Below are 26,743 nucleotides of genomic sequence, written 5' to 3' on the forward strand. Positions count from 1 at the left end.
ATTTCCATATGTCTGGCCATCCTGCACTTGTAGAGGTAGTATATTTCCCTGCCCCATTGACTAGGATTTGGTCATGCGATTTAAGTTGACCAATTGAATATGAGTATACATGTGTACCCCTTCTATGAACAGAAGCTTTTGAAGTCATTGCAAATTTTTGTCAGCCTCCTGCCCATTATTTCCGTGAGAAGGGTATACACTGGATAGGAGCTGTTTCCATCCCAGCTGCAACAATTTGAATAAAATCTTTTAAGAATTTCTGAGTGATTTTAGAGTTAGAGACTTTTTGGTGAAGAATTTTTTTTTTTTTTAACCTGAAAGGAAAATGAAAACAAAGTCCTAATATATCACACAAACATGTTTATTACTTAAATGTTTATAAATTATAAGATTTTACTTATGAATAAAAACATTTCTAGAAAATGTTACACATTTTGTAATAATGTTTGTAACTGGTTTCAGGCACATAGTGCAAAATACTTCTTTTCTGATACAGAGATCCCTAAATGTTTATCTAACCACATTGGCACAAAATTGCTTTAGTACCTTATATGGTACAATATACCCCTAATAAATCTTTGAAAAAGAAAAACTTTGTGGGCAAAACTAGTACACTACTATTTACTGGCAAAAATCTATTAGTAGATTCAGTTTTCTTGGTTTATAAAGTAGGTTGCCATAGAAAAATATTATTTGTCTATGATTCTTTTAAAATCACATTATTATATAATACACAAATTATTCACCTGAAAAAAATCTCTTGATACCTGAGAATTTGTCCATGAATAGTTAATTTTTATACTATCTTTTATGTTCTGGCTTTGAGATACCTCAGATATGAAATAACTTGAACGTCTCTAATAAAAATTTTGCAAATGTAAACATAATTTTATGTTTACCAAAATAGGATCTTCAACATGTCAATAATTCTTACTTTTCTACTTGATTAATAAAATACAGTACTTAACTGTGAGAAAATTAATTTTTTAAGAGTAGACATATACATATATAAGATCTATAAAGACATGATAGAATATACACATTATAAAAACAATGTATTGCTCTTATAAGTACAATCAAATTAGAGGTAGGTGTTTTAAGTCAAATTCTACTATATCATATCTTCTTCTGTATTATTCCCACAAAATTTCATATTTAGTATTTAACCAAAGCATATATTTTAAATACAAAATTATACCATATTTTAGGATGATTTTTTTCAAGCACCATAATGCACAATTAAAAATTAAAGGAAACATAAAACAAAGTATCTAAGCTGTATCAGTAGAAAGTATAATGGCTATGTACTTTTTTGATGTGACTATTGATTTGCTATTCACCTGACAGATTCAATATGTTTATCGCAGTTTTAAATAAGTTCATTTTCCTAATTTTTACTTGCTCCATTTTAACAAGTAGAATAAACATTCATTGTACAGTAGGATACCAGAGCAGAGATTTACATGTGTGTTTATAGGCATAAGGTAATTGTGGTCCAGTCCAAGCTGTTAACAGCAATATTATCTTGGTATAATTCAAGCATCCCTGTATACCCTACCATAAATTACTATATCCTTTTAAGGATCCAGATTAGAATCACATATCGTTCAGTTTATTTTGAAGCCCTTGAAAAATTAAGCAGTGATGTGACTCCCTGATGAGCGCCCTGAAAAAAAGGCACAGACATTTTAGACATGGAAATCTCAGGAAGGGAAGGGTAAAGAAACAAGCACCAGCTATTTGCAGTTTCCAGAGAATGTCTCCTCTTTGGGACTCACTTCCCACTTCTGAATGTTCATATTACTTGAATTGGGAGACCAGTAGTCATGTGAGGAATACACTTTCCACAGAACCCTCCACATCTGCCGTAGACTTTGGTTCCATCCTGAAAATAGGAAGAGGCAGAGATACAGGAGAATCTGTTACAAGCTAGTATCTGCGTGCACAGGGCAGAAAAAGCAAATGCTTTGAATCATGCGGTTGAAATAATTAGCCAAGGTTTCATACAACAATTACACTTGAGGTCAAAGGTCATGCCATTTCAGGATTAGTTGAAATTTGTGGTCATGGGAATTAGATAATGTGAGATTCATATTATCTACTTAATGATTATAAACCACACTCTAATTTAGACAATTCATCTCAACCCACTTATTTTTCAACAAGATATCTATTTGCTTCAGTGAGTTTATTAAAACCTCTCCCAATCTGTTGTCCAGCATTGCCATGATTTTATATAAGATTCTCACAGACTAAAAAAAAGATAGTATGCAAACTTGACCTTAACTGAATCCAAGTCATATTAACCTCAAATATCTCCTGGAAGCATTAGAAACACAGACTGAAGAAAATATTTAGAAGGTGATAAAATGGAGGGGGGGGCGGGGAATAAAACTGGACTGAAAGCAGGAATTATAATTAGACAAGGACTAAAAAGGGAGATTCTTCTTTTTTTTAGGAAAGCAGAGCTGCTTACTGAGGAATGGCTGGTGAAGAAGGTGGTCAGGACATGCTAGATTTTCTTTCCAAACTGTCTTCCATCTTTAGGTCCAAAAGTCAAAAGGCATTTTGATAGGATAAAGCAAAAATAGCTTGAACTCCTGTAGTTTCTAGAAAAGGTAAGTTTTGCTTTGTTTTTGTTTTTTTAATCTAAGGAAGGAGGGTAGAGAAGGAAACTTTGGGTTCCTGGAACTTTTGAGGATGAAGAATATTTTGAGATCGGGGGCTTTTGAAGTTGCCTCTCCTTTCAAAAGCTTTCTAAACTCTAGAGAGTCTGAGTAAACAGAGAAAGGAATGGCAGTAAAAATTCCAATTTATATACATTCCTGTTTGCAAACGGATCGTATAAGTAAACCCCTAATCTTGCTTAAATTTAATGGGAAATGAAAATATGTGTGCATTTCCATAAGTACATTTGGGTTTCACAAGTCTCATTTTCACACCAGGCAACAGATCTCAGGAAATACCTTCATGTGCAAAATTTTTGATTGAGGGAGAAACTCTCAATTAAATAGACAAATAAATAATCTTTAGAATAGAACTTAAATAGAAGCAAAAGTAATGATTGTACTAAATATTCATTTTTACTGCTGCCCTCAGCCAGATCTCATTTAACCAAAAGATACCTAAAAGCTGTATAAAGTCAGAATATCTCATTGCACTCTCTACATTTTCTACTTGCTCGGAATATACTTTAACTAGGTAATTAATTTATTTCCATTCTTCTACCAAAAGGGATTAGACCAAAATTTGCCAAATAAATATTTAGAAATAGCCATTTTTAAAAAGCCTACTGCTTGCCCATATGATAGAAATAATAAAAATTTAAATTCTTTAATTATAAATTGAAACACAATTTCATAATATTCAGAAAGATAATGTTTTAGTCTCTGATTATTAGAAAATTGAATTTCATTTATAAGTAGTATTCATATAAATAGGAGTGTAACAGAAGTCACTTTTATCAAAAGAAAGAAAAATGATAAAACCTTAGAGCGGGCAGGGGGTTGTTGATGGTGCTGATTTATGTGCAATATAGGTGAGGACACTTATAATGTAGATCCTGATTTACTATAGATAGAATCATGTTATCTAAGACATGGGAGCTCCAAGTACTAGGAGCCATCTCATAAAGAGTATGTGCTAGTACCCCATACCAGCATCAAAATTAAATGGATTCTACTTTAGATGATATATGTGCTATAGGTAAAAACCAAATACCAATGTTCTCTAGATAAAGGTAGACAGAGGAAAATATGCATACAACCATAAAAAATATTCCTAATTCTTGAAGAACCTATAAAGGATATTTGTTAAATGACAAATGGCTCCAACCTCAGCTCCATCACTAAATCAAAGTAGTGAGGTAAATAAACCAAAAAGTTACCTCTCACTTTGAAATATTAAAACCTACAAACCTTTAATAATTAGAATATAGCTAAAAGCACTACCTCTTTTTGAAGTACCTGCATTTCAAGCCATCAACCCCAAACTTGAGCTACTTCAATCTATATGCTCTGGCATTTGATTTCATGTTCAGATATATGTAGGCTAAACATGAATGTGTATGTATATAAAACCTACATAAGCACATGAATAAAAATGAACCCAATTCCATAATTTCATAAATTAATGTTATATTTCATTATATGTAATATAGTCCATCATATGCAATAACGCATTAGTCATTAACTTCATATAACTCTAAATTTAAAGTAGAGGACCTTTAATGCTAGTTCACAGCACAGAAGTATTTCAGACAGATTTTTTGGTCCAGCAGGACTTACTTGTGATCTGTGAATGATGACAGAGGCATAACTGCCCTGAGCAAGCCACTTTGCTGTACTGGATATCTTCATTCCAGTTCCAGCCAAATTAATGCTGAATTGTCCCTGGATTGAAAACAAAACAAAATAAAAATAGATGGAATTCATAAAATATTTAAGCATCCACTTTGCTAGAAACACCTGAATTGGAATTATGTAAGAAAGGACTCGAATTGGTTTTCAAGATTCTTTCTTTAGAAAATGAAAGAATATTGATACAACCTTACACTAAAGAAAATGAACAGGCTAAAGACTTTTTAAATTGATTACAAATAAGTCTTCTCAATTACAAGAGACAACTGAAATAATACCAGATAATGTTATTTGTGCAAAAGTAATTCTGTCCAACACTAGGACTCTAGGGTTGACAGCTAGAGCTTATGCTCCTGTAGCAACAGCAACTCCAGTCAGAATGGGTGTTCACAGGGATTGATACCAACCAGACTTTAACATTTCTCCAGTTTCAATTTTTGACCCCTCGTTGCTAATTTCCCTAAGTTACACCTGTTTAATGTATTTCCTAGAATCTTCTGTTACTGTGCCCTTACCTTTTGTGTTAAGAATGTTACTTTTTAACCTACCACACAAAACTACTGAATGTGATATTATTGCCCCAGCTATCATGTGCTTTTAAGAGCCCAGAAGTGTTATGTGGACGTCTGATGCCACATGATTTACACACATGGTATGTGAGCCCCCTAGTGGCTTTATGATCGAGTTATTTTCAAGACACAAGAACCAGTTTCATGTCAAAATATTCCAGACTATCTCTGCTAAAAATTAAACTTTAGGGCTTCCCTGGTGGCACAGTGGTTGAGAATCCGCCTGCCAATGCAGGGGACACGGGTTCAATATCCGAGAAGATCCCACATGCCGCGGAGCAACTAAGCCTGTGCGCCACAACTACTGAGCCTGCACGCTAGAGCCCGTGCACTGCAGCAAGAGAAGCCACCACAGTGAGAAGCCAGTATGCAGCAACGAAGACCCAACACAGCCAAAATTAAATAAATAAAATAAATAAATTTATTTAAAAATAAACTTTAAATATCTGTTAATTAAGAAAGTGCCTGACTAAAATTGGTAAAATTTGTGGCACATGTATACGATCTTGCAGTACAGAATTATACACTGAAAAGCTGTACTTATGAAAGCTAATTAAGCCTACTGCCAATGTTTAATATACATACAGATTTAGAGCGATATTAGGACAATCTTAGATCACATCACAATATCCTATGGCGTAAGACTCAGGAATCTTGAGCAAGACAGTGATAAAACATTAAAGATTATGTTATGTCAATGAAAATATTATCTTGTCATGAAAGCAAACTAAATAGATTTCAAATATATTTATAATATGAATTATTACAACTGCTAAAAAATTATGTATCAGTTTAGTTTATTAAGTTAGATTTCTTAGGAATCTTATATACTTCTTATTTAAAATCAAAATAGAGATTCAAATACATTTATAATACAATGATAATATATGGAGAATTTTCCCCAAAATAGAAATAATTTGTTTTAGATAAATTTCAAAGAAAATTAATTGTTATATACGTCATTTGGTTATGAAATTTAGAATACGACCTGTATGTGTCCTTCATTGCTATATTCCTAGAGTCCAAAAGAAGGCCTAGGCACTCAGTAAGTGTTTTTAAATGGATGAATGAAGTGCAACATTATAAATATTAAATTTTAGCATTGTAAAAGTTAATACACAAATACACAGCTAAACCCTTCATGCTCGTGATAATGAATGACACTAACGCTACACACATTAGAATTTTATATTAGTAAATATTTGAATGAGAAGAAGTAATTCTAAGGATATATTCTACTGGTTAATACTTAGTCATCTCATACAGGTTTTGCACTGAATACCTTCATCCCACCTTAACTCATAAATAGGCCTCTCACCAAATAAAAAAAATGGAACTATATTCTGTGGTGTAGGTTTCCTGTGGCTAACCACTTACTGAGTGCCCCAGTTGGGGGAATGCAATGTTTTCACAACCTAATAGTTTACACTTCCATTTATTCTTTACCTCCCTGCTCAAGGTTGCTTGGAAGCATTCAGCTGGAAAGGAAAGACAAAAATCCAACTGATTACAGTACTGAGAGACTTAGGTGGTCATTAACACAATGAGTTGGGTCTAGAAATGTCTGCTGCTTCATTTCTCCAGACTTTGTTTACATCTCTAGTCCTTGTTCAAAAGCTACATAATACAATCTCAAAGAAACAGCAAAACAATTCAACTGAACTCTGGGATGATATTGACAGAGGTAAAAATACACTTCACTCATTTGTTCGAAATTAACTGAGTGGCAGACTTGGTATGAAGCACTACTGCAATACAGAGAGAGGTTTTGCTCTAGGTTTGAGAAGTGAAGCACAGATTGGTGGTTGCCAGAGGTAGGAGCTGAAGGGGGAAATGGGTGAGGGTGTTTTACAAGATAAATAAATCCTGGGGATTAATGTGCAATATGGTAACTATAGTCAAGTATACTGTATTGTATATTTGAAAGTTGCTAAGAGAATAGATCTTAAAAGTTCTCATCACAAGAAAGAAAAAATTGTAACTATGTGAGGTGATGGATGTTAACTAAAACCATTGTGGTAATAATTTTTCAATATATACATAGTCAAATAATTATGTTGTACACCTTAAACTAATACAATGTTTAATGACAATTATATTTTAATAAAATGGAGGAAACTAAATGTGATATACACATAAATAAATGTGATGCAATGTAGAGAATTATAGGTGCCATAAGAAAGGTACTGGTACATTCCTATGGAACTTTAGAAGTAATAAATGATTGAATAATTGTATTAATTACTTATTTCAATTCCATTACTTTATTTAAGATTAAAATTTAAACCTCCTTTAACCTAATATTTAACTTGAAAAATTAGTTCAACATAGTATCAACTAAAAAATATGGTTTTTTGAAGTAGTATGAAGTTTATCTCCTCTTGTACTCTCGACATTTTTTAGAAGAGGCCATCATAAGAAGTAAAATTCTAACAGCCAAATCACAAGTGGAAGGTAAGGTGATTCAGAAGACCTAAGAATTCAACAGATTGGAATGTCTGCCCTTGAGTAATTAGCTGCATCAAAGGAAAAAGTAGTTATGGATACAAGGCAGAGGGAAAGCACAGAAACAGATGCAAGTTTTAATGTTCCACTTCTTTGATTGACTGGTTGGTTCATATGTGCCCATTATATCATTAGGTTTTACAATCTTAAAGTTTGTTCCACATATTTTATTATGAATGGGATCTATAGATCTAATGCAATTCCAATAAGAGAAATGATTCTAAAATTTATATCAAAAGACAAAGAAATTAAAATAATTAAAACAAGTTTGAAAAAAAATAAATTTGAAGGACCCACACTACCTTGTTTTAACACTTATTATAATAAAGCTATCATAACCAAGACAGTGCTGTGTTGGTGAAGAGAGAGACATGTAGATCAATGGAACAGAAGACAGAGTCAGAAATAGACCCACATAAATATGTGCTATATATATATATATATATATATATATATATATATATAAATATATATATATATATATATATATTTTTTTTTTTTGGCCTCACCACATGGCATATGGGATCTTAGTTCCCCGACCAGAAATCGAAGCCATGCCCCTGCACTGGAAGTGTAGATTCTTAACCACTGGACCACCAGAAAAGTCCCCTCCAATTGATTTTTGACAAAGGCGGAAAGGCAGTTTACTGGAGAAAGCACTGTCTTTTCAACAAATGGTGTTAAGACAACTGGATGTCTATAGGCAAAACTCTTCCAACTTCATAAAAAATTAGTTCAAAATCAGTCATAGGTCTAGATGTAAAGCATAGAACTATAAAAAAAATTTTTAAGAACACATAGAAGAAAATCTTTGTAACCTGGAGTAAGTCAAAGGCTCTTAAATATGACATTAAATGTACAACCCACAAAAGAAAAAAATGATAAATTTGACTTCATTAAAATTTAAAACTTCCACTCTGTGTAAGACAATTAAGAGAAAGAAAAGATAAGGTCCAGACCAGGAGAAAAAGACTTGGAAATGTTATATACAACAAAGGACTTGTAACCAGACTATGTAAAAAACCCTCAAAACTAAACAGTAAGGAACAATAAGGAAACAAACAACCTAATTTTAAAAATGAGCAAAAGACTTGGGCATACACTTCACCAAAGAGTATATACATGGAAAATAAGCATATGAAAGATACTTAACATTATTATCCATTAGTGGAATGTAAATTAAAACTACATTGAGCTACCACAGAAGATGGGAAAACAAACAAAAAACTTGACAATACTAAGTGCTGACAAGGAAGCTAATCAACTAGAAATTTAATCTTTGCTGGTGGGAATAAAAAACGGTACAGCCACTGTATCAAACAGTTTAGCAGTTTCCTATAAAGTTAAACATACACATATCATGTGACCCTACAATTTCACTCATAGGCATTTATCCCAGAGAAATGAAAATGTACGTTCACACAAAAACCTGTATGCAAATGTGCATCTCAGCTCTATTCATAATCTCCAAAAACTATAAACAACTCATTTTCTTCCAACAAATGAACAAACTGTAGGACAGCTGTATGACATCCATTTGATGGAATAATGCTCAGAAATAAGGAAGAAAAAATTATTGACACATGCAAAAACACAGATGGACCTCAAAGGCATTATGTTGAGTGAAGGAAGTCAATCTCAAAAGGTTACATATTGTGTGATTCCATTTATAACACATATCTATGTCATCTCAGAAAATGCAAAACTAAAGCAACAGAAAAAAGATCAGTGTGTACCAGGAGTTAGGTGGGAGGGAGGAACTGACTCCATGGAGGAAATGTGAGGGACCTATTCTATATTCAGATTATGGTAAAGTAACATGAATCTGTATGTATGTTAAAACTGTATACTAATAAAGGCAATTTTATTGTGTTTTTTTCACCTTAAGATGTGAATGAATATAACACCTATTTAAAGAAAAAAATTTCCAATTGACTTGCAAACAAAACCCAAGTACATGCTATATGTAATAGACACACTTAAAGTGACTCATAAAGGCCAAAACTAAAAGCATGTGCAAAAGTATACCAGGAAAATGTACATAGAGAACAGGGGTAGCAAATCCTGATAAGGTAGAATAGAATTCAAGTATGAAATCAGGAAAACATGACAAAGAAGTGCTAAAAACCATAATCCACAATGAAGACGTAATATGTGAGTATTATGCATCAAATAACACAGCAACTTTTTTTCTTTTTTATCGCGGTATGCGGGCCTCTCACTGTTGTGGCCTCTCCCATTGTAGAGCACAGGCTCCGGACACGCAGGCTCAGCGGCCATGGCTCACGGGCCCAGCCGCTCCGCGGCATGTGGGATCTTCCCGGACCGGGGCACGAACCGGCGTCCCCTGCATCGGCAGATGGACTCTCAACCACTGCGCCACCAGGGAAGCCCAAACACAGCAACTTTTATGAAACAAAACTACAGGAGATGAAAGGAGACATAGGTAGAAACATCCTAATAATAGGAAATTTTAATATACCACTTTTAATAACAAAATAGATCAAGCAGGCAAAAATAAGGAGAGAGATGATCTAAACAATATAAATAAAAGGGTAGATCTTATGCATATATATCAAACTCTGCAGTCTGATAATAAAGAATACACGTTCAAAATATGTAAAAACTGGCTCTGAATACTCAAAATGGATGCTGGCCATGATCCTCTGGCATTGGTTATTTCTCTTGCTCTCATGTAATCAACATTAATTACAAAACGGCTAAAGAGATACACATTGCGTTTTTGGGTTTTTTTTATGGCTCTGTGAAAAGTACCGAACATTTTACTTCACTTTTGAGGTATATATATATATATATATATATATATATATATATATATATATATATTCTAAAGTCACATCACACTCCTTAACTTCATCTTATATTACAATGTGGCAAAGTTTATTTTCCCTAGAGAGTGCCATATGTGTCCATTTTCTTTTTAGCATTCATGTCCCGGGGTGCCCTGTCATATGCAAACAAAGAGAATATGGTTTTGAGGAATCCCAAACAACAGAATAAGTTCTTTCTGTGACATCAAACATCTGGAGAGTATTCATGCAAATCTTATATAACTTAACACAGAATCTGGTTTATATATTTGACAGAATAGCTTCAAGAATACTGGACAGTTTGTATTTTTGGTAACAGTAACTTCAGGCACTTGAATACAGACTGAAAAAAATGGGCATACCTTTTTTTGACAGCACATACCTATGCCCAATAACATCTAATTTTGGAAATAGAGCTTTGCATTCCAGAAATGCAAACTAAGTGGAAGAGCCATCTCACCTTGACTAGCAGAGAGGAGCATTTTATTACTACACTGGGGCTACCTCTGACTTCCTCAAGGATCTTGTACAGGTTGTTGACACAGAGTGTCTGTTTCTCCAACTGTAAATTGGGGTTACCCAGTTTATAACTATGTACTTTTCTCAAGATATTGTAGGGGAAAATGGGGTTACATAAAAATTGGAGTAATAGAGTTAGAAATTACTGAAAATATCTGTTTTACCATTTAAAAACTTGATTGTGCTAAGATCTCTTATTCTGATCTCATGCTCATTGAGAAATATGCTGTTTATAATAATTAGTTTTCTGTTAAGATATTTTCTATAAGCAAAGTTTACTAATGAGATAAAAGGAGTTTTGATTCCACTTGACAGTTATATTACTTATTTGTATATCAGTCTCCTGTGAATTTTGTTGATGTCTCATTGACCAGATTTATTCAATTCAACATGTAATGAAAAGGACCAGATTCCCAGAATGTCATGACCTTTCCGAGGTAATAGTACCTTGTAGCACACTCTTCACATCTCTAGGTGGCATTTACTTCTTTCTAATTTACTTCTTTCTAATCATATCAAGTATATGACCAGAAGGCATTGATTAGAAGGAATATGGATTGTTGGACAAAGTTGACCAGTCTTGACATGGGTTGGTCATTGGAGACTGAATAATCTCCATTTAAAAGGGTCAAAATGGAAAAGCTATTTTAAATATCCATATGTGAAAGAAAAGATTGTTTAAAGTGCTAAAAGTTTTAGAATACACATCCTTGACCTTAGAACAACTGTTCAAAGAGACACAGTGTAAGACTTCAGAAGGGGGAGTTCATCAGGAAAAGCATAGTCCTGGGAAGAGAACTAAATAAAAGATGTAGGTCAGAGAGTCACCATTTTGCAGGGAGACCAATCATCTGGTAGGCCAACATGAGCGAAGCAGGGAAGGAGAAGAATGGACATGAATAGAGCTAACCAGGCTCAAAGATTGAATGAGAACCTGAGATTCCTCTGCAAAGCTGTGTACCTTAAAAAATATAGCCAATAGAGGGAGCACATTTGGAATGGCTTTTGAGGAGACCTGTGGACTCTTTCTTCAGTGAAACAATAGAGAAAAATAGGAACAGAGGGGAACTTCCTTCAACTTGATAAAGAACACTTACCAAAAATCTATAGCTAACATTACAGTTAATGGTGAAAGACTGAATGCTTTCCCTCTAAGATCAGAAGCAGTTAAAGCATGTCCACTATCACCACTCTTCAAAATAATGCTAGAAGTTCTAGACATACATACTAGTATGATTCCACCTATATAACATCTTTGAAAAGACAAAAATTATGGAAATGAAGGCTAGATTAGTGGTTGCTAGAGGATAAAGTGAGGCTGGTGGTAGGAGGGAAGTAGTTGTCATTATAAAAGTTCTTGTGGGGCTTCCCTGATGGCGCAGTGGTTAAGAATCCACTTGCCAGTGCAGGGGATACGGATTCGATCCCTGGTCCGGGAAGATCGCACATGCCGTGGAGCAACTAAGCCCATGTGCCACAACTACTGAGCCTGCACTCTAGAGCCTGAGAGCCACAACTACTGAGCCTGCATGCCACAATCACTGAAGCCTGCGTGCCTAGAGCCTGTGCTCCGCAACAAGAGAAGCCACCACAATGAGAACCCTGTGCAACGCAATGAAGAGTAGCCCTCACTTGCTGCAACTAGAGAAAGCCCGCACACAGCAATGAACACCCAATGCAGCCAAAAATTAAATTAAATTAAATAAAAAAAAAATAAAGTTCTTGTGGTGATAAAAATGTTCTGTATATTGATGTAGAAATGTCAATATCCTAGTTGTGATATTATACTATAATCATGCAAGATGTTACCATTTGGGGAAACTGGGTACATGGGATCTCTGTATTATTCCTTAGAACTACATGTCAGTCAACAGTTACCTCAAAATAAAATGTTTAATTTCAAATATAAAAAATATATAAAATACAAAACCATTTCAAGTCTCTTGAAATTGTCCTAAGGCTATACAAAAAAATGGAGAAACATTTATTCGGGAAAATCTATGAAATCTAGGTAAGAACAGTAAGCATCTGTGACATCTGAACCATGACCTGTCCTCTCTTCCCCACCTCAGCAAGATGACAGTTCTACTCTTCGTGGGTGCAGCTACGAACACAGGACTGTATTTCCCCCAGCTCTCTGCTAGGGCTAAGCTTTCTCCTAGGGTGTGTGGGGGGCGGCGGGGGATGGGGGACACCAGCACTCCTCATCTCACCCAGCTCTGTGTTGCTGAAGCTGTCTTAGAGGCAAGAATGGCAGAGAGTCTGAAGCTCCCTTCCACCACTCAGTCCCTGCTCATAGATCAGAAGATCTGCCCCAGGCATGGCAGCCCAAGAACACAAGGCCTGAGTCACTCCCACTCAAAATCACTGGTAGGGCAGAAGTTCCATGCTGAGCAAGGCAAGCCAAGAAGACCAGGGGATGTTGCCATTACCCAGCATTCTGCTTATAGATGGGGGATGTTACTCTGCAAAGTGGGTTCTACCCACTCAATCCACAGAATTGGTGCAAAGGTCCTTCCTTGGGGGAAAATCAATCTGTAAGAACAGAAAATTCCATAGCTTTTCCTAAGGAGACTGAGCTTATTTGGGACTGAACATGGGGAAATTTAAGCCTAAAGGGCATATTGAAAATAAGATTTTAGTGGTGTGCAGTTAAGAGGAGGATGGGGGTAACTGGATGAGAGCAAGAAGCCAAATGGTAGGTCAAAGCTCAGTTTATCAGAGAAAACCAGGGAAAGAGACAGCCAAGAAGGGCTCCTCTTGAAGTCTGACCTGACCTCAAAGACTGACCTATAAGACTACCCTGGCCAAGGGGCCTGAGTTTAATTGGATCAGACCATGTAGTAATTTATGCCTCCAGGATGTTACTGAAAGAACAAAGTGATCATATACTAATTAGTGGAAGCTAAGAGCTGAGTGTGATATCAGTAGAGGCAGGCCATCTAGAAACTTCATCAAAGACAGGCCAACTAAAAACACTGTCATTCCAGGAGGATTGGGGTGACAGTGTACATGTCCAAGGCTGAGCCCTCTGAGGAGTGACATTAAAGGCTGCACACCACAGGGGAAATAGATGTCCCTGAAATAGCCCAGCCAAAGAGCTAAACAAATACATAAGCAAGCAAACAACAAATCCTAGAGGGAAGGGGAAACTTAGTATCCACAGTTGCTAAAATATCTAAAATGCCTGGTTTTCAACAAAAAATTGTGAAACATGCAAAGAAACTGGAAAGGATGACTCATATACCGGGGAAAAGGCAACAGAAACTGCCTTTGAGAGGTTTCAGATGTCAGGCTAAGCAGATAAAGACTTCAAAGTACCTATTATAAATATGCCCAAAGAACTACAGAAAACTGTGTTTAAAAAAGTAAAGGAAGGTATGATAATAATGTCTCATCAAAGAGAGACTGTCAATAAAGAAATAAAAATTATATTTATAAAAAGAGCCAAAGGACAACTTCAGGAGTTTAAAAGTACAATAACCAAAATAATAAATTCACTAGAGCAGATCGATCAGTAGATTTGAGCTGGCAGAATAATCAGCAAACTTGAAAAGATATCAATAGTGATGAAACAATCTGAAAAATAGAAAAAAGAATGAAGAAAAAATGAATAAAGCCTCAGAGAAATAAAGGGACGCCATTAAGTGCACCAACATATGCATGATGGAAGTACCAAATAGAGCAGAAAATATATTTGAAGAAATAATGGCTGAAAACTGTCTAAATTTCATGAAATGCATTAACCTACACATCTAAGAAGCTCAACAGACTCCAAGTTAAGTAGACACAAAGAGATCTACATCCAGATATGTCACAGTAAAGACGCTGAAAGTCAAAAAAAAAAAAACAAAAAAACTGAAAGCATCAAGAGAAAAATGACCACATATGTGGGAATCCCAGTAAGATAAATAGCTGAGTTCTAGAAGCCAGAGGACAGTGGGATGGCATATTTAAAGTGCTGAAAAATAAAAACTGTAAAATAATTTTCTAGAAAATCAATCTCTCAAGAATGAATGCAAAATAAAGACATTCCCAGATAGACAAAACTGAGAGGATTTGTTATTAGCAGACATACTAGTTATTATTAGACATACTAAAGGAAGTTTATCAGGCTGAAGTCAAGTGATATCAGACAATACAAAACAACCAAAGCGTACTAGTAGAGGTAATTGCAGTAATCATAAAAGACACTATAATTGCATATTTCTTTTTCTTTATTCTCTTGTTTAAAAAGCAATTATATAAACCAGTATGTATGTAATTATACTACTGACCAGTATAATATAGAAATGTAGTATATTTGATAATAATGCCACAAATAAAGCAGATGGAAGCAAAGCTATTTTGCAGTAATTAAATGACAGCAGCTGATAACTCAGAACCACAGGAAGAAATGAAGAGAACCAGAAATGCTAAATAAAAAGGCTCATGTAAAAAACTCAATGAAATATAAGTTCTCTCATTTCTTATCTCTAAAAGATATAAAATTATATAAAGTAACACTATAAAAATGTATTGTGGTTTGTTACACAGGTAGGTATATGGACAACAAATATAACAAAAAAAAAAAAGGGAAGAAGAGGGCTTCCCTGGTGGCGCAGTGGTTGAGAGTCTGCCTGCCGATGCGGGGGACATGGGTTCGTGCCCCGGTCCAGTAAGATCCCACATGCCGTGGAGCGGCTGGGCCCATGAGCCATGGCCGCTGAGCCTGCGCGTCCGGAGCCTGTGCTCCGCAATGGGAGAGGCCACAACAGTGAGAGGCCCATGTACTGCAAAAGAAAAAAAAAAAGGGAAGAGGAAAAAGAGTATATATAGGAGTGTTTCTATATGTCACTGCAATTAGGTAGTATAATTCTGGAGAAGATTCTGTAGTAGAGTTAAGATGTACATTGTAAGCCCTAGAGCAACCATTAAGAAAGCAATTTAAAATATAGTGAGAAAATTATTAAGGAAATTAAAATGTTACACTAGAAAATGTTCACTGAATAAAAAAAGCAGTAAAGAAGAGACAAAAACAATACAAGACCTATAAAAACAAAAAGTAAAATGGCAAAGATAAATCCAGACATATCAGTTACAACATTAAGCAATCCAATCAAAAGGCAGAGATTCAACAAAGTACTCCCTGTAGGAGACACTTTTAGGATCCAAAAATATATAGGTTAAAAGCAAATGGGATGAAAACATATATACCATGTACTATAAGCAGCCTGAGTAGCCATTTCTAATATCAGATAAATTAGACTTTAAAACAAAACAAAACAAAATGGTACTACAGATAAAGAAGAACATTTTATAATGATATAAGGGTCACTATATCAGGATATTATGACAATTACAGCATACAGTCATGTACAACAAAATCACAAGGTAAATAAATCTAATACAAAATAAACGAAACAAAAGGATTGAAGTGAGAAGCAGACAATTCAGCAATAATAGCTGCAAAGTTTCCATAGATAGAATAACTAGGCAGAAGATCAACAAGGAAATGGAAGAGTTGAACAATACTTTCAACCAACAAGGCCTGACAGACATCTACAGAACACTTCACCCAACAACAACAGAACACACATTCTTTCCAAGCACATATTGAACATTTTCCAGGACAGCCATATGCTATGTATAAAACAAGCCTCAATAAATTTTAAAAGATTGAATAATACAAAGTGTGTTTTCCAACCACAATGGAATGAAAGTAGAAATCAATAACAGAAGGAAATGTGGGAAATTCACAAATACATGGGACTTAAACACCACACTCCTAAATAACCAGTGAGTCAAATGAGACACCACAAGTGATAATAGAAAATACTTTAAGATGAATGAAAATGAATTCACAACATACCAAAACTTCAGGGAAACTGCTGCAAAAGAAGTGCTTAAAGGAAAATTTACAGCTGCAAATGCCTATATTAAAAGAGAAAAAAGATCTCATACCAATGACCTAACCTTCCACCTAAAGCACTGAAAAAAAGGAGAGTAAATTAAATCTAAAGCAAGCAGAAGGAAAGAAATGATAATGAATAGAGTGGAAATTGATGAAACAAAGAAGAGAAAAATAACAGAGAAAATCAATAAAATCAAAAGTTGGATTTTTGAAAAGAACAAAATTGACAAACCAAGAAAAGAGAGAGGAGACTCAAAGCTCTAAAATCAGGAATCAAAGAGGGGACATGATTGTGAATTTCACAGGAATATAAAGGATTATATGGAATATTACATACAATTACATGCCAACCAATTAGATAACTTTGGTGAAATAGACAAATTCCTAAAAGCAAAAACAAAAAACATAAGCTTACCAAAACAGACTCAAGAAGAACTAGGAAATCTGAAAAGATCTACAGTAAGTAAAGAGACTGAATTAGTAAATAAAACAATTTTCACAAAGAAAAGCCTGAGCTCAGATGGCTTTGCTGGTGAATCCTACCAAAGATTAATTTTTCACAAACTCTTCCGAAAAAGTAGAAGAGGAGGGACCACTTCCCAATTTATTCTATGGAGCCAGTACTTCCCTGACACCAAAACCAGAAAAAGACATCACAAAAAAAGACAATAATAGGCCAATATCTCTTCTGAATACAGAGGAAAATCTAGCAACATATAAAAAGGATTAGACCTCATGACCAAGTGGGATTTCCCCAGGAATGCAAGATTGTTTCAACATACAAAAATCAATCAGTGGGCTTCCCTGGTGGCGCAGTGGTTGAGAGTCCGCCTGCCGATGCAAGGGTCGCGGGTTCATGCCCCGGTCCAGGAGGATCCCACATGCCGCGGAGCGGCTGGGCCTGTGAGCCATGGCCTCTGAGCCTGCGCGTCCGGAGCCTGTGCTCCGCAACGGGAGAGGCCACAATGGTGAGAGGCCCGCGTAACGCAAAAAAAAAAAAAAAAAAAAAAAAAAAAAAATCAAGCTGTGTGATACACCATATCACAACGGTAATGGACAAGAACCACAGGATCATCACAACAGATGCAGAAGGAGCATTTGACAAAATCCAACAGTCATGATAACACCACTTCAATTAGGAAAAGAAGGGCACTTCCTCAATCTAATCAAAGGCATCTACAAAACTCATAACTAACACACTCAATGATGAAGGACTGAATGCTTTCCCTCTGAAATCAAGAATAGGACAAGGATGTCCACTCTTGTCACTTCTACTCAACACTATCCTGGAAGTTTTAGCTAGTGTAATGAGGCAAGGTAAAGAAATAAAAGGCATCCAGATTGCAAAGGAAGAAGTAAAATTATTTGTGCGTGACATTACTATGTATATAGAATATCCCGGGGAATCCAATAAAAAACTATTACAACTAATAAATGAATTCAGCAAGGTTGCAGAATACAAGATCAATTTACAAAAATATTGGCAAAAATTAGTGATTTATTGAGGCCTCGGATTTTTTTTGGGGGGGGTGGTCTCTTTATTGGGCAATTCTCCTTGTCAAAAGTCTTCTTTATCTTGAGCTGGAATCTGCCCTATTAATGTCTCCTTGAGTAACACATACTGAAGTCACTCCTCTTTCATGGAGCTCCTTACATATTTAATAGTAGTTATCATAACCTCCCACCATTTTCCTGGCTACCTTCTTCATTTTCCTAACATAATGAAATTTAAACTTCCTTTTTTTCCTGATTGTCACCTTCTACTCCTAGATAGATTAAAAATTTATCTTTCCCAGACAGAAATTTTTTTTTTCGGTACGCGGGCCATATAATATTATAGATATGATAGATATTGGATGGATAAATAGATGAGAAAGAATGAATGGACACATTTCCCAATTTGGTAGTTTTAATTTCTAAATCAAGTCCAACCATGGGCTGAACAATCCTGAGGCATCTCCAATGCAGTGGCAGAGAAGCAAAGTATCAGGCAGGAACTAAAACCCCTTAATAGGATTTGCCCTGAAGACCTGGCATTTCATAAAGCAACAAAGTAAAGGCATTCTACCCTCTGCTCAAGTGGAGCACAGACAATATGTTTCCAATGCATCATATGAATCATAATGTCTTTGTTGTTCTTTAGCCTTAATTTAATTGTAAAGAAATGTGGTATCACATTTTGTTCCGTGAAGAGGAAAATAATCCTTGTATTATGCCAGCCAATAAAAATAACTCAATATGAAAAAAAAAAGAAAAAGAAAAAAGAAATTACTACTTGATCTACACTAGTTATATTGAACTCATGGTGGTTGAATAAAACACCTAGGTCTTTTTATATGACATTGCCAGGTTCTACTTGCATTTATGGACCTAAGATTTATATATTTATTCCAGTTAACTTTTTTCATATTCATTTCAGCCTGTAGTTCTAGTGTCTTTTGAACTCCTTTAAGTGTCCTTCTCTAATACAGAAAATGCCCTCTCTTTTTAGCATAAGCATACTTTCTATGTCATAGGATGAAAACTGTGAATGAGAAATTCTTAGAAGAGAGGGCTATGGCAAACCCTTTAGCTAGTTCTCTTCAAAATGAAATGATTATTATAATTACTATCTCCTGGGCAGGATTTTTCATTAATCTATAAATCTACCTAATAATGGTATATTCACCTAGCTTATGTCTCTGTATCTTATCATAAAAAATGTTATTCACACAGAATTTATAAAATCCTATGTTAAAAAAATGAGACAGCAAATCTCTTCTAGGAAGCACACTTTGTACTGGAAAGCTCAAAAATGACATAAAAGGGTGTGCAAAGAGAACTCTGCAAAAGAAAGGATAAAAACAAGAATAAATACATGGAAATGTATTATTTCACAGTAATAGAAAGTTATTCTGAGAATGTTACAGGCCCAAACAGCTAATATAACTGTTGTTAGCAGCAGTGTATGAAAGTCACATGTTTGTGATCCATTCCTTTACCTTGTAACTTATGTCCATTCATTTCTATGGACTAAGTCAAAAGATTGACAGTGATAAAGCATCATGGAAGGAGAAACAGGATCTAAACAATTTAAAATTCTTATTATTACACCCTTCACACAAACCTGGTACTGGTAAAGATGCTTTTCCTCCAAAGTTTATCTATAACCTTTGAAATGAATTTCATGTCAGAAGTTTGCATTTTCTAGTTACTTATGTTTCTTGCAGTATTTTGGTCAAGAAAGTGAATGAAGAGAAACAGTATTAACTTTAGTCAGTGAGAAAAAATACTCAACTATGAAATACCTGTGGGCATCTGGCTGCACTATAGCAATCTCCAGCTGTGGCAAATGGAACTGCGTTTCCAAATACTGTCTGGGCAAAAAGAAGGTCTGTAGCTAGAAAATAATAAATGAAATTCTTTAGCACTGAGACATTGTATGTTTTCACATCTTCATTGCAAAACATGCAGTCTTCAATGTATATACATTCTTAAATACATTCATATAACTAATCCAAAATTTTAAGCAAAAATGTTGCACAATTGTAGTACATAATATAGATCAGGCTCTCAAATATTTATTTAATATAAAAATGTTCACCTCATAAATTGCTCTAAAATATGACAGGGACATCTGTAACTAATCATTATGTTTTAAAAGCTAAATAAATGCTCTATCATATTTTACATCATAGTGAATATCTAAAATAGATAAAGTGGCATAAGGAGCAAAATTACAGAGGAAAAAACATTAGTTAAAGATAAATTATGATAAAGCAACATATACGTACTTATAGAGAGTATGCATATCAATTCATTTAGAGAATTCAAAAACATGAAGGTAAAAAGTGTGCCATTTTCTTTGATTTCTTCTATTACTATTTCATTCTTTCTAATCTTACTTTTGCTATTGTTATTAGCAAAATTTCTTGACTGGCAACAATGCTGGGGATTCCATATAAAGTATCAGAAAGAAAGAGTCATTGGCTCAAAAATAGGTTGGGAGGAACCCTAAAGGTTAGCTGGTACAATCACTTATTCATGCTTGAATCACTTAAATAACATCCCAACTAATGCTCATGCAGTCGGTGGCTCTCACCTCTGCTAATGTTGTTTCAAATATCTTTCAGGAGGACTGCAAGATCACTGCATGCCCTCATGATGACACCAGCCCCCCTAGAGGCAATCCCCAAAGGTAACATTTCTGGAAATATTTGTCATATCTCCAAGGGCAGCTTCCAAAGCCAGCAGGCCTTCTATGGTGTGCCAGAGTCAGCTTGTACCAAATCATGAGAACCAATTGTGTGTGTCTCTTCCCAATTCCATGCATAATGAGCTCATGTTGGTAGCTTAAAATTGGCCATGGTGGGAAGATATACCCCATGGAAACTGGCAAAACCTACAAATCAAACTTTTTTTTTCCTGATTGTTAAGAGCTGGTTGTTAAACATTTATCTGCACACCACTGCTTATGCATGGTACTTAGGGTTAGGCTGGGCAAACTGACACAGTTTTCAAATTAGCCTTTGCTATTATCTCCTCCATCATTCCCTGGATAACCCACAGACAGCTCTCGCTTAACATGTCCAAAGCTAAATGCATTATCTTTTTCTCCAAACATATTCCCCCTGCTATATTTCTCATCTCATTGAACTATATCAGCATCTACCCAGTTATTTTGGAACTCTTTCTAAATATTCCATGCCACAAATCCCCATATTCCATCTGTTGGAAAATCATAGAGTGTACCTCTTTAATATTTCTCTCAGGTTCTCTCTTCTGAACCAAGTCCCTAATTTAGGTCCTTATCACCTTCTATCTGAACTATTATATTAGCTTCCTAAATATCTTCATGGATACAATTTGCTCTCTCTCCAACTGAGCCTGTTCCCTCCCCTGTTTATACTTTTACCCCAAAGGTCCCCATAACTTAAAAGATAAATTCAGTTGTATAGTTTAGTACACGTTGTTCTTCATGATCTGCTTTCTGGGAACTTCTCTAATAAGCGGTTATCCCCCAACCTCCATTCAATTTATGCTTAGACAAAACTAGACTATTCCTTATTCTCTAGTGGAACCAAAATGCTTCACCATTTCATGCTGTGTTCATGATGTCTCCTCCTGAAACTCCTTCTCCTCACTTTGGTTAATTCAAATTTGTCTTCAAGATTTCCTTAAGATAGTTTCTTGAGGAAAGTTGACTTCTATTCAGCAAATATTTCTTTAGAACCTATTGCGTATTGGGCATTATTATAAGTACTGTAAGAGCACAATAGTGGATGACATAGGGGCCGATGGAACCTGAGTGCTACCAGAGAGAAACAAGTAATAGAGTAGATACTATCATATGTTGTAGGTGATCAATGCTATAGAAAAAAAAAAAAAATAAAGCAGGAAAAGAATGAGAAGAAAGGGAGTTTTGGAGTGGAGAGGGTCCAGGATGAACTTATTGGGAAGGTGTATTTAAGCAGAGACCAGGAAGAAACTGAGGGGTAAACCCGACAGACAATCATTCTAGGCAGATAGAACAGAAAGTGCAAAGGCCTTAAGGAGGGGTGGAGGGCATGCTTGATGTATTCAAGAGACAGCAAAGGGACAAATGTGTCTGAACCAGATCGTGCAAGGGAGGAGTGTGGAGGGAAGGAGCAGAAAGGTAATGGAGGTGGGAAGGTCTTATTGAGTTTTATTGACCATCGGCAGGATTTTTAATTCTGTTATGAGTTAGATGGGAGATGTTTGGAGAGTTTTGAGCAGATGTTGGGGTTATTAAAAAGATGAAATGAGATAATGTATAAGACAAGACATGGCTTACGTTTTAAGGGATCACTCTGGATTCTCTATTGAGAAGAGAATCTAGGTCAGGAGTTGGGGAAAAGGTGAAAAGGAACCTGAGTGCTACCAGAATAAACAGGAATACCAGTCAGTAAGCATAAGAATCCAGGTGAAAAAAATGATATGGACTTGGCCCACGGTTATAGCAAATGAGATAATGGCAAAGTGGGATTTTGCATGTGTCTTAGCTCAAGCTGCCCTAACAAACTATCACAGACTTGGGGGCTTAAACAAAAGAAGTGCAGGTGCAAACACGGTCAAGTTCTGGTGAGAGCCCCCCTTCCTGGCTTGGAGATCGTCTTCTTGCTGTGTTCTCACATGGCAGAGAAAGAGAGTCCTGGTGTCTTTTCCTCTTTTTTTTATAAGGGCATTCATCTTACAATTATGGCCCCACCCTCATGAACTAATCTAGACCTAATTATCTCCCCAGGACCAAACACTGTCACATTGGGGATTAGGGCTTCATCATATGAATTATGCAGGACACAATACAGTGCACAGCAGCATGTATGTTAATGATTCACCTGACAGAATTTGATGATGGATGGCACGTAGGTGTGAGATAAAGGGAGGAGTTAAAGACATTGCTATGTTTTAGCAAGAGTAACTAGAAGTTGATAGTTGCCATTTACTGAAATGGTAAAAATTTGGGTAGAAGGACTGGTTCCTTTGTAGAGTTGTGAATGGACCTAGAGTCTGTCATACAGAGTGAAGTAAGTCAGAAAGAGAAAAACAAATATCATATATTAATGCATATATGTAGAATCTAGAAAAAGGGTACAGATGAACCTATTTCCAGGGCAGGAATAGAGGGCAGAATGAACATGTGGATGCAGTGGGGGAAGGGGAGGTTGGGACAAACTGTGGGGTTAGGAATGACATATATGCACTACCATGTGTAAAATAGATAGCTAGTGGGAACCTGCTATAAAGCACAGGAAGCTCAGCTCAGTGCTCTGTGATAACCTAGATGGGTGGGATGGGGCGGTGGGAGGGAGGTCCAAGAGGGAGGGGCATAGGTATACATATCGCTGATTCACTTCATTGTACAGCAGAAACTAACACAACATGGCAAAGCAATTATACTCCAATTTAAAAAAAAAGAAAGTTCAGTCTTGGATACATTGTCAGACACATATTAGATTTCATGTGGATATGCGGAGTAGGGAGTTGAATCTTGGAATTCAGGGAAGCAGTCTGAATTAGAGATATACATTTGGGACTGTCATTTGATAGATGGTATTTGAAATCTATAAGTTGAAAGAGATCCTTAAGGGAATGACTGAGTCCTGAAGTTCTTCAATACTCAGTGTTGTATAAAATGAAGAGTAACTAGCCAAGTTGAGAAACAGTGAGAAAGATGGGAGAAAGAGTGACCAAGACAGGAGCCAAATGATGAGAGTGAGAAGTCCTGGAAACCAAAGACTGCTGATGGATCAAATGAAATGAAAATCAAGAATTTGGCATTGGAGTTAAAGAAATGGAAGAAGAATTGGTGATGTAAGAGAAAAAGGAAAGTTTGCTGAAATAATGGTCCTGAGTTGGTACAAAGCAAGGAGCTCAGAGTACAAGTAGAAGGGGTTGCCTCAGATGGCAGCAGAAATAGTTCATCCACAGTGACCAGGAGAGAAGGCAAAGTCTATAGGTCAAGGTTTAGGTCATCAGCAATGAGTGACTGGAGTGGAGGTATTAGAAAATTTTGAAGTTTGAAGCCAGAGGAGAAGCTGTGAGTCAGACATTGAGAAGAGTTGGGGAGGAATGAATCAGGGTCTGTGCAATCTCAGGAGTCATGCATTTAAAGTAAGATCAGTCAGGAGGGCTGTGTATTACTTGCCACATGCAAGATTCATGGTGCAAGTGCAGAGTAGGTGAAAGGTTTAATTTAATCAAGACTGGGGTTTTGGCACACAAGCATGAGGAAGGAAAAGAGAAAGCAAGTGGAAAATGTATACATTTAACATTGTATCTTCAGAGCCCAGTCCAATGCCTGGCAAAATGGCAGGTTTGATAAATTAATGAAAGATAAAAGCTTGCTAAACAGCAAATAAGTTCCCAAATACCCATTATGTACTCAGCAATGCTGACACAACATATATTATTAAATAATAACCATTGTTTATAGAACACCTACTACTCGCAAGGCATTTACTAGATATGTTACAAGTATTATCTCTTAATCCTAACCGAAAAAAAAAAAAAAAGGAAAGAAAGCAGAAAAAAAGAAAGAAAAAAACCTGAGAGGCATCTTATTATGACTGGTAACTGGATGCAGAGAATTTACACCCAGCAATCTAACTCCAGAGTCTATGATCATAACCAAAGCATTATAACACTTCCCCACTGCAGTAATTGTGGGTGTTCAGTAAATGGTAGCCACTATTACTGACAATAATAGTTCACCATCATATGACTGATTTAGAAATTATGTATTCATGCATTCACTGTCTCAACAAACATTGTTTTGTTTCTATTTGTGGTTTAGGTACTGTGCTAGGCACTGGTGATTCAATTGTGATTTAGAGTTTCTGCTTCTGAAATGAACTTCTTTGCATTTTCATGTCACTATGTAATTTTCAGGAGGGCAGACTGTCTGATGCTCAGTGTATGTTAGGTTTCATAAAGTATATTTACTTTAACTTGACTGTACTATAAATTACTTCCTAGAAAGGCAGCAGGTCCATAATCTGGGATCTGTGGGTGGGACTTTATCTCCCTGCAATGCCAGTTACTAACTGTATGAATTGGGCCAATCACTTAATTCTATAAGTGCATCTTAATTTCATCACTTGCAACAATGTGATGAAATTTTGCCTTATCTAGTATAGGGTTGTTAAAAAGATCAAATGAGATAAAGTATAAGAAAATACTAGATAAACTGTCACCTGAAGCTAATGTTAATTATTACTTTAAGCCCTTGCAAAAAAGCTTATACAACTACATTGAGGATATTAACTTCCTTATTTTTAATGTAATTGAGGATTTTAAGGTAGATTGTTATATCTTGGAAGGGCAGGATCTTTACTATGACAGTATCCTTACTATCTTTACTAATGACAGTGTCATTACCACTACATTTTTATTAAGGGTTCCCATGGTTTGTATCATTGCACTGGAACTATGTAGCTAATAACTTTTTAAAAAGAATTCTAAGTAATTATTGTACAATGCTAGGCCCTTCTCTATACCCTAGCTACCACATATACCATATAGTATATTGTTACACTTGCATTAGCAAACAGGTACTTTTCATTTTACAAATAGAGATTCAGCACTTACTTTTAATTTGCATGGAATTAAGATCAATTCTTATTTTGCTGAAAACAGTGTGTCCAGCAGCCAAGTAGTCATTTTTACACTCACAGTCTTGCCTCCTGCTTCCATTAAAAGGACATTCATATGGATTTTGCAGTCTGTAACAACATTAAAATATTTTAGTATTAGATACCATTATTAGACCATAATGCAGATAAATGGTAAACTTTGGAAGTGGGAAGGTAAAAGACACACTCTTCAATATTTTAGGGTCAACAGGTTAAATGTGAAAGAAATGAAAATCACTCAACAAGTTAAATGTCAAAGAAATACAAAATGATCAATGGGAAATTCAAGACCAGTTTGTGGAAAAATAATTCAGCTGTAGTTCTCCTAGCTTTTATTACTGGAATTAATTTGATTTCTATGAAAATACACACAGGTCTTAAATTCTTCCCTCCTCTGTTGTCTCACTGTTCACCCATAGTATCCTTCTTAGTCAGTCTCTCTGTGAGTACATGTTAATGCTCAAATCTTTATTATTGAACAGGCATGGACAACATCTGGCTTAGGTCATAATATATCTACCTGTTTCTAAATTACTTGTCACACTGGGAGCTATTCAAGTACCACTCTGAACCCTGGAACTTCTAATTCTCTTGAAGGACCATGAAAATGCACAGATAAGGCAAAACACAGCATATACCTAAAGCCATACACTTCAGAAAAGTTGTCTTCTTCACCTTTGACCAATGATATATATTCCTTGGGGTTCTGCAAGTGCATGCCAGCACAATAGATCTAAAGAGAAAATGCAAAGATCTAGAAAAGATTTTTTCAAAGTCAACAGTCAATGCTAAAATCAAACAGGAGCTGTCTTCATAATACCTTTATTATTCTTCCTTTAATGTTAAGGTAATAGTCACCATCTTTGGTAATGTTGTTTTTCACTTGGATTTCTTTACAGCTGGTAAATGTTTTACCTTCAAGGACAAGTGAGTA

General features: G+C 35.6%; 1 protein-coding gene across 6 annotated transcripts in view; it reads right to left on the bottom strand.

Moving 5' to 3' along the window:
* Positions 1–459: 459 nt before the first annotated feature.
* ADAMTS20 (ADAM metallopeptidase with thrombospondin type 1 motif 20) overlaps positions 460–26,743 on the bottom strand; it is a 195,600-nt gene continuing 169,316 nt past the window's right edge. For 4 of the 6 annotated variants that reach the window (XM_082664945.1, XM_082664946.1, XM_082664943.1 and 1 more), the window contains 6 exons: positions 26,630–26,724; positions 26,448–26,542; positions 25,766–25,899; positions 19,963–20,054; positions 4,287–4,391; positions 460–1,885 (listed from right to left, as the gene is read on the bottom strand). In XM_082664945.1, the coding sequence (XP_082521071.1) occupies positions 1,796–1,885; positions 4,287–4,391; positions 19,963–20,054; positions 25,766–25,899; positions 26,448–26,542; positions 26,630–26,724 (611 nt within the window). In that variant the 3' untranslated portion in view covers positions 460–1,795. Of the gene's footprint in view, positions 1,886–2,476; positions 2,610–4,286; positions 4,392–19,962; positions 20,055–25,765; positions 25,900–26,447; positions 26,543–26,629; positions 26,725–26,743 lie in introns of all 6 variants that reach the window. The other 2 variants (XR_014297386.1, XM_082664944.1) reach the window with 2 other exon arrangements.

This window comes from Grampus griseus (genome assembly GCF_964374135.1).
Source record: "Grampus griseus genome assembly, chromosome: 11".
NCBI lineage: Eukaryota > Metazoa > Chordata > Mammalia > Artiodactyla > Delphinidae > Grampus > Grampus griseus.